Here is a 10667-nt window from a genome sequence, read left to right as displayed (position 1 = left end):
ATTTTATATTAAGACAATACGGATTAATATAACTTATTGTAATTTGAATGAAATTACTTATAAATATTCATTCAATATATAGTGTATTTCTGTTTTATATTTACGTGTATAACTAAAGGCATATATGTAATACGAAAATATATTTATCATAAAATAATTTTTTTTTATTGTATTTTAATATATATTATTATTTAAAATAACAAGAACTCTGAGAATTCATCCACAATTGGGCATTCTCGTATGAAATAATATGAATTGTAAATTTAATTATATAAGTGGTCTTTTATAATAATTTATATAACGATTATTACATATTATGTAAGAAAGAATTACGTTATCTAAAGTAAATAAATAATGTTAAATAGGATTGTTTTTATATAAATTTTCAGCTATATGTTGTGCTCCTTTATATATATATATATATATTATATTAGTGTGCTTTATATCAAAAATGTACGTACTCAACATATCTATTTTAATGGTAAATATTATTTTTTAAATAAACGAATAAATAATATATTCAAAGTACTTCGAGGAAATAATCAATGGCTCATATGAAATGTTATTAATCTTGTATTACTTCTAAATAAATATTATGAATAAAGTGAATCACCATAAATTAACTTACAGAATATATTAAAACAAAATAATCAATAAAAAATTAATAAAAAAAATAAAAATAAAATGTTCATATATTTATAAAATATTATAAAAAAAAAAGAAGAAATATTGTTATACTAATATTTGAAAACAAATTTCATGTAGTTCATCCAATATTCTTTCAGATATTTGACAAAATAATATATTCTTTAGTGTTTCCATATATTAGCCATTTATTTTATATTCTTTATGTATTATGTTTACCATATATGTAAGTAACATAATCAAATATAACAGTTTAAATATATAATATCTTAAAAAATAATAAAAAAGTTTTGTGTTTATTCCCCCAGTATATAGTTATTAACCAATTTATTTTTAAAAGGAAACTAATAGAATGTAAACGATTAAAATGAAAAAAAAAGAGTATAATAAAGAACAAAAAAAATATATATAACTAATTTCAAAATTTAAAAATAGATGAAACCTATAATTATTTAAGATATAAGATTTATTAAACATATATATAATAGCTTAATTTGTTATATGAAGTAATTATTTACAAAAATTAATTTTCAATTAATATATATATATATATATTTTTTTTTTTCTTACCAATTTATATTTCTTATGTACATATTTCATAACAAGTATTAAAATTAGTGATAATATATTTATATTATAGTAGAGTAATCTATGTTGTTTGTAATATTTTTAATTTATGTTGTAATTGGTTTTACAAGTTCAACTCTTAGAAAGCTATAATATAATACCCCATCTTTTTTTTGCATGCTAAATAAATATTTATTAATATTGATAAAAAATTATTATCATTTATTATCAATAAAAGAAAAATACAAAAAAAAAAAAAAAAAAAAATGAATAACATCTTCTTAATCTATTTATTGGAACATATCTACTAATAACTATTAAAAAATAATTGTAATGTTTAAATACTTTATTTATTATTTAATGTTGTATATTATTCCACTTAAACGGAATTACGATAATATAATTCTTTCTAAAAACTTTTATACTTCATTTTACTTTTTTAAAACCATATAATTAATTTTTATATAAGTATGTCCTTATAATTTTCAATATTTCAATAAAGTGCTAGGAGTAATTTTCGCTAATTAACGCATCTTAATATGTATTTTAATTTTCAAGTTTAGTCCAAGAAAAATCATGTTCATATGTAGCATTATACATATACATTATAACTTATATATCTAATAAATTATACTATTTTAAAATATTCAGAGGAATAATAAATACCGTATATAATTCATTTGTAGGTAATTTATATGCATATATAATATTAAAAGTCACGTAAATTTCAATTGTATACTTTCAAAAACTGTAGAAACAACATAGTATAATTTATATAATCTTAATTTTTCTTTATAGTATGTTATAGTAAATATAAAAAACTATTATCATAACAATAATAACACCATAATACATTATATCAAAAATAAATAATAAATATAATTTAGGAAAAAGGGAACGTGCTGACATTCTAATAACAAATTTTTTTATAGATTATTTATATTCAAAAAGAAAAGAACAAAATGAATAAATCATATTAATACAAGTATTAATATATGTATATATGTGTACGCGGTAAGAAAAAGAAGATACAATACATATATTAATGATAATTTTTGCACAATAACTTTTATATCACATGCTAATATTACTTATTTATAATTTTTTTTATATTAGTTATTTAGCTTTTCCAATAACTTCCGTACAAATTTTACATAAAAATAATTATTCGAACTTGATTTAAAATAAATATAATATTAGAATATATCTTTAGATTTGATACATTTATTTGGAGTAAAAAAAATACTAGAATTATATGAAATGAATATTAATCTATTAAATTATTTTTTAGTTCACATATAAATTCCTACGTAACTCAAATTTTTCTATTTTATATTAATATTTGTTATTTTAAAATTATGATACTTATAAGTAGAAAGATATATATTTGTATCTTTTTTTCAGTTTGTTATTTAAAACGAACTGGAGTAATAATGTAGAGTCAATATGGAAAATTGTGCTACCACGGTAATATTCATTATTCTTTTAATATGAATAAATTTGTGGATAAATTATTTGTTTATGATAAACAAAAATTATAATATAAATGACGCAAAAAACTAATGCTTACATAATTCCTAATATTTTTTTTAATATAAAACTACGCTGGTCTGGGTTATGGGGCCTTACGATACGTTCGGAAACCAGAATTTATTCAAGCTCAAAGAAAAATTTTATCTAGCCTAGCTTCATTAAAGAAAAAGAAAGATAAAAATGAATTTAAGAAAGAATGCTTACAATTGAATGATTATCTAATTAAGTTAAAGGATAAACCTCCAAAATATACGAATCCTAATCAGTGGGTCCCAGTACTTAGGAATTATTTTAAGAGTAAATTTGATGAGCTTACTGAACATGGTGGTTGTCCCATGATTTTCGAGCAGAATGAAAGAGATCTTTTAGAATTAAAATATGATGCACTAGATTTCTGTGAAACAATTAAAGTATATGAACAAAAACTAAGTGCCTTCAAGGAAGGAGGTAATAGAACATATAATTGTAATAGTAGTGCTGATTGTTTAAAGCATTGTACGGAATATAAGGATTGGTTTACAAGTAAGAAGGGACATTTCCAGAATACCAGAAATCTCATTAGTAAAAGTTGCATATATAAAAGTTTATCATCGCATTTTCCTACAAAACAATGCAACATACTGAATACTAGAATGTTAAATAAAGTTCCTGAATGCATATGTATTAAACCAGAGGAAACTAGTCAACCTGCACCTAAAGAAAAAATATTAAGAGAACCAGAATTAGTTCAAATTAAATCAGAAGTTTTGCCTGTACCTCAAGAAGGAATTTCACATCAAGTGAAACATCTATCTGATAGTTCACCTGATAGTTCCCTTGTTGATTCTCCAGACGGTCCACCTTCAGACATAGCTCAACAAGAAGCAGCAATTGAAGGCACCACAATGGTAAATTCAGATAATTTAGGTACAGATACACACGATTCAATTACTCAAAAACCAGATGATGTTACAAATTCTTCATCTACACAGGAAACGTTAAGCAGTTCTATAGTAAAATTACCAGGTAGCCCAGAATTAGAAGCAGGTAGTCATATTAAAACTATACTAGCAGCTTCTGAAGTATCAATTGCTAAAACCCCTCATAATCCTGCAGACTCTAAAATTCAAGGTAACATTAATGATGTTTTCTTTTATATTTTTGTGATAACTAAACAAATTATTGCATATATACATAAAATTAATGCAGGTCCAGTAGCAAATTCACATAACCCATATGTATCATCATTTTTAATATCATTTCTAATTATTATTGTACTTTCCTTTTTTATTAAAGTAATATAAAATTATTAAAAATATTATAAACATTTGATTATTGTAATAATTTAATTTTTAAATATATTTCTTTTGTATTGTAGTATGCTTTAAAGGGGAAGTTCAAAAAAAAAAAATATATAAGAAGAAGACAAGTTAAATTTCTCAGAATACTACTACTTTCAGATACTGACAAGAAAGATAAGTTTTTATCAGATGGTCATTTAGATCAGCCAATATGTGATGATAAGGAAATAATAAAAAAATTAAAAATATATGAACATAACACCATAAAAAATACAAATATGTTAAAGAGAAAAAAAGAAAGATCTAAAACTATTATAGAAGTACATATGGAAGTACTCGAGGAATTCAGAAATGATGAATGGGAATTAAACAAAGGAGAATTTTTAGCAATATGTCTAGAAATATTCAAAAATGAGGAACGTAGATCCTATTCTAATTTGATAAATGATTATCAAATGGAAAGTATTCAATGCAGCATTGATAATGAGGAAAAAAATATTCTGTGGAATAAATGGATAGAAAGACACAGAAATCATTCTGAAATATTTAAAAAAGAAGATTGGTTTAATAATTTGAAAAATGAATGGAAAAAAGAAAAATCTAAGGTAAAAAAAATGGAAGAATTAAAAAATAAATCTTCAAACGAAAATCAAAAATTTTCATTTTTAGGAGAAAAAGATATATGGAGACAGTGGATATCAAACAAGAGTAAAATTGTAGAGCACTATCTGGAACAGTACTGGTTTATGGGATTAACAGATGAATTTGATAATATATTAGATGAATATGAAAATGAAGAAACTAAAAATAGTGTGTCACTAATAAATGTAGAAGAAATGGAACATAACAAAAGTTGTGAAGAATTATATAAATATGTTAAAAAAAAATTACTAGAAAAACTATGTATACTTGTATTTATGATGATATTAGAGGAATGCATAAAAGAGGAGCGTATAGATAATAGGGAATCATATTTTGATAATTCCATAAATGAATCATTTACAATGGAAAACTCAGATAGAAAATCGAAAATTGCAGAAGAAACAACTGAAGAAAAAAGTTACGTTTTAGAGCATAAACTTAATGAGGAAATTCGTTCTTATAAAGGGCAGAACTGTTTTACGCAGGAGCTAGAAGATTGGATAAAAGACAATGATTCAGATGTATGTTCTACATATAAAGAAAATAATATTGATAAATTAGATTAAATAATAGAATTATACTTGCTGCAAATTCAAAATAATACACTCAAAATATAATAGAACCATATTCACATAAAATTAAAGGATATCATTGAAATAAATTTCTTAAATGATGTCATACCTAAAGGAAAGAAATAAAAAGAAGAGTATATATTAATGAGTAATTCAGAAGAGAAAAATAGGTTTGAAATACAAAGACGTAAATGTAATTATTTTAAAAATATACCGATTATATATAATTTTTTCTATTTCTAGAAGAATATATTATTAGAGCTTATTTTAATAAAAACAGCAAGTTTTAATATATGCATTTATAAAATTGAACTATTTTATATTAAGTATTACCATATTAATTCATGAAATTTTAAGCAATACTTTTTTTTATTATTTTTTAATTAAATTATTTTTTAAATAAAAATATAAATATATATTGAATTTATAACTTATAATTATAAAGTATATTTATATTTATGTATTTATAAGTTAGCTTTATACTTAGCATAACATTGGCAATTAGAATCTCTAAATAATAATATTAAAGGGAAAATTAAGGCCCTAAATAACAATTCTTATAACGACATATATATGTTAAACCATTTGTTCATTTATGTACGTTTTGTTCTTAAATAAATAATTTGTCTGAGATTCCGTTATTTAATTTAATATTGAAATCTTGTAACAGATTAATATTCTTTTTTATTATAAGAGTAATAAATACTACTACGTTTAATAGTATGCTTATTTTTAATGCATAATACAGAAAAAAAAAATTCTTACATTTTTTGACATTTTATTTTATTTTAATATTAAGATATAAAGTTACACTATATATGAAAGAGCACTCTTAAATTTGTATAATTTAATACAAAGTTTAATAAATTTGTTATTGAATTAATTTTCAAATTAACAAACATAATATATTTATTCCTTGATTAATATGAAATATGATAATAATATACATAATGTAAAAAAATTTTAATGTAGATGTACCGTAGAATTAATAATAGTTTTTTATATTCGTTATTTTATATTATTTAAATATGAAAAAAAAAAAAAAAAAAGGATAAGTCTTCTGTATTTTCCGTTTTCATGTTTCTTATATAGATATGTTGTTTCCTATACCTATGTATGTTATATAAAATGAATAATAGTAAATTTATTTATGTACTTAAGAAACAGTATCATTGGTGTTAAATGAATTCTAAATTTCAATTATAAAAAATGATATGGCCTTAATTTTCATAATTAAATAAATATAAATATATATACAATAGTTTTATTATTCGCAGATATATAAATGAGACATTAGAATATTCTTTTATATATAAAATATTCTTTTTTTTGCCGAAATATATTATTAATGTTGTATAGATATTCAAAAATTAAAGACGTAACAGTAGTTATATTGAATTTTTCTAGTTTTTTTTTTATTTTTATTCTTCTAGTGAGTTGTTTTTAATGCTATGGAACATATTAATAATGTTATATCTTTCATTTCATTTTGTTTTATTTCTTTTTTTCTTTTAAGTAATATAATTGTATGTGAAGACAGAAGAAATATTCTTAAACTACTTTATATAATAATTATTTTTATTATACATTAAATTAGAAAAAACTTAATTGTAATTTCTCTCAAAATTTTTACTAACTAATTTTAGAAGTTATACAAACATTTTATTATCAATAAAAAATGAACTACAGTATTATAATTAATTCCAGTTATGTAACCTTTGTCATGTAACTTATTATATCAATTCATATTTTATATGTAATTTTCATGAATTACGTAATATTCTAAAACTACATTTTAGTAACATTAACAAACTATAACATTAAACCCAAGTTTATAGCTTGTAAATTACAATTTAAGTTGAGACTAATTTTTTAGTAATTGTAGAATAAAAAGCAAACTGATAATATATAGTATAAACAGTTATAAATATAATTGCATTTTTATTAATTAACCATATTAAAATTAGAAAAATTCATGAGAAAAGTATTTACATACTAATACATTTTAATATTCTTTAAAAATAATAATTATTCATATATGAATATAATGACTATTTATAAGGAAGTTAGAAAATATTTTTAAATTTTTAAATAGACATAATGTAAATGTATTTGTTATTCAGTATCACACATAAATAATACATCCATTAATTTTTTATATATTTTTTCTTATATTTTATGCTAAATTTTTTTATACGGTAAAATTATGTGAACATTATTATAATGTTTATTAAATGCATAATAGTTATAAATAATAATATAAGGGAAAATTTTCTGCATATATTGTTTGACGCATAAAACATATAAAAATATTTTTTTTCAAAAATATATGTAAATATATATATAAAAGTAGAAAATAATTAAATATAGTAATCTATGATTTTTGAAAAACGCAGTTATATATAAAAAGCAAAAATAACTTATTAATTATCGATTTTTTACATAACATATATATTTAATAAATAGAAAATATATTTATACTGTTTCAACAAATATAGTGCCATATTATATGAAAAAAATACTTAAAAACTATTTTAATTTTAATACTTTATTTAAAAACTTGCATATAACTTGAACAATATTTTACTTCAAATGTTGGTGATTAATTTTTTTTTATTTTATATTTTTCATTTCGGTTCTTTATTGTATTTTATTGAAACTATTTTTATATTTTGATATATGTATTTTCTTATTATGTAATGTGAAGTCCATAACAATATCATCTTAAGGAATCATTAAAACCTTAATTAATTATCTATATGTAATATTTATAACATTTTTAACTGTATAGAGTTTTTTATTTTTATTTTTATTTTTTTGAATCATATTTTCTATTTTTATCTTAAGTATATTAGAAAAAAACTATTTTATCCTCAAAATTTGATTAATATTATTTTTTAAACTGTTGTATTATTTAAATTTTTGAATTAATATTAAAAGTAATTTATGCCATCATTACATAAGAAAATTCTGTTTTATATTATTTAAAAAAATAAAACTTTAATTAATCTTATATAACATCGAAAGCAATAACTTTTATAATAATATATGTATTATTTCTAGTTATCTATTAATAATTTTTTCTTAAAATACATAAGACGATAACATATTATATAATACATTAAAAATTATATTAATTCATTAATCATATATATATTTATATTATTTTTTTGTTCTAATTACATTATATTTATTGCAAATTATTAGAAAAAAAATTTTAACAAGAATTTAACTTCGAAATATTTTTCATTAACTTAATGGTAGCATATAACTTTAAAATAATATTTGCTTGGAAACTAACATATTTATATTACATCATGCAATTTTTTTGCATTTATGATTTATCATAACAACATATTAATAAAATATTTTATTAATATTCATATAAAATATGTAAATGAAAAATAAAATTTTTGAAACATGTTTTTTAATGATTATATGGTTGCAATTATTTTATTGTAATTATATATCTTTTAATTTTTTCTTTAAACGTATTATATAGATATAATATTAAATAATAATAATTTTAGATAAAAAAAATTATTTTAATATTTTTGTTTAATATAACATTTTTTTTACTTACATTTTATTATGTGATATATTTACCATTAACTAAAGAAAGCTAAAAATTTTAAATGACAGAAAACAGTAAAGAAAAATTATAATATATATTCCTTTGAATATTATCGAAAAAAAGATATTGCTAAAAACTCTATTATTACAAAAGATTTAGCATTCATAAATAAATTCCATGCAATGTTACATAAAAATAAATTACTTTTCTCTAAAATTTTCTTATTTTTCTTTTTAATGTGGATATGCCACTATTCGTATAAAGTACGTAATTATTATATTCAATAATTTTTATACTTTTTTTTAATATTACTTCTTCATAATAAAATGAATATTTTATTTAAATGGAAATGCAGATAATTTTTTAAATAATATATATTTACCATAATTTTTAGTCAGCTTCTTCAGATAAAACATGGAATATGAGAATCAACCAGAATAACTTATTAGATATAAGGGTAAAAAGATTGTTATATGGAAAAAGAGATAAAAATCACAGAAATATAGTCTTACCTTCAAAATAAAAACTTCATAAAAAATATAAAAAACCATCTATTTCATTAATAGTGTGCGATCACAAAGAAAGAGAATATGGAAAATTAAAAGAAAAATCGTTCCAAAAGAAAAAAAATATGCCAACAAAAAAAAATATATTATCGTTCATATTTGAAACTTTAAAGAAATTAGATGCATTATTCGAGATAGAGGTAATAAAGGCATTTATTTCTTCATATAATAGATCTGAGAATTTTAAAGTTACATATAAAGAAAAGTTTCTAAGATTTTTTTTGATCCTTAATCCAATTATGACATGTCTTATTATCAAAATAGTTTTACCATTCATAAATGATAATGTCAAATCCATTTCAGGTTTTGTTCTTCCGATCATTTATATTTTAATTCCAATGTTTCTTCTCATATTTTTTTATATTTCCTACAAATTATGGAAACATAGTATTATTTGTAATAATAAAAAATAAAAAAAGTATAAATAATTTTCTTAATACGAATTGGAATCATATAAAGGAATGTTACTTTTAAATTTCTTAATATAGTGCTTTAATTTTAATGAACATATTATTTTTATATATTTAAAATTACATATGTGCACAAATTTGTATTATGTATGTGATACAGGAATTGTTTTCTCTTCATATTTTATACAAAGAGGTTCTATTATTGTTTTTATTTGCATTAATGTAAATAGATAATTCCTCTTTTTTTTTTTTACGTAATTATTTTTTTATATATTCTACTAGAAAATATACATTTTTTAATCATAAATGTTTTTTATTTATATATGTAGAAAAACTAATAGAGATCTGTGTTTAAATTATAATAGGAAAGTCATATATTGTCTAGTTTTTTAAATAATTTAATAATTTATTCCATTTTTTTGGGTTTTTTCATGTGTTTTTCAATATATACGTAAGTATATAAACATATATGATTATGAAGTTTGGTAATTCCCCCTTTAATGTGAATATGTTTAGTGGATGTTTATAGTAGTTTATTACATTTTAATTAGAACGATATTATTTATGATAAACGGTAATCTAAGAGCTGAATTGTTTTAACTAAAAATAAATTAACTTCATATTCTTTTTTTACTAAAAAAACTACTATTAATGTATAAAATGTTATTTTTTCAGATGATATAATTTCATTAACTTAAAAATAAATATATTACATAATTACTTCTTTTATACTATGAAAAAAATATTTTCTTAACATTCATTTATTCTGTAGATATATTTAAATGAAGTTATTTATTATTTTATTTTTACTTTCTGTATTGTGTAATTAAAATATTAATTTGTTAATTTATATATTTTGTTTAATCTGAATTTTTTGG

General features: G+C 19.6%; 1 pseudogene across 1 annotated transcript; it reads left to right on the top strand.

Annotated features, from left to right (window-relative positions):
• Window positions 1-2658: 2658 nt before the first annotated feature.
• MKS88_002212 lies at window positions 2659-5233 on the top strand (annotated as a pseudogene). Its single transcript has 3 exons — window positions 2659-2668; window positions 2860-3962; window positions 4103-5230. Coding segments are annotated over exons 1-3 (2241 nt in total).
• The last annotated feature ends 5434 nt before the right edge of the window (window positions 5234-10667 follow it).

The sequence above is a fragment of the Plasmodium brasilianum genome, chromosome 8 (assembly GCF_023973825.1).
Source record: "Plasmodium brasilianum strain Bolivian I chromosome 8, whole genome shotgun sequence".
In the NCBI taxonomy this organism is placed as follows: domain Eukaryota; phylum Apicomplexa; class Aconoidasida; order Haemosporida; family Plasmodiidae; genus Plasmodium; species Plasmodium brasilianum.
The sequence above is the reverse complement of the archived record's forward strand: the minus strand, read 5'-3'. Positions and strand labels throughout refer to the sequence as shown.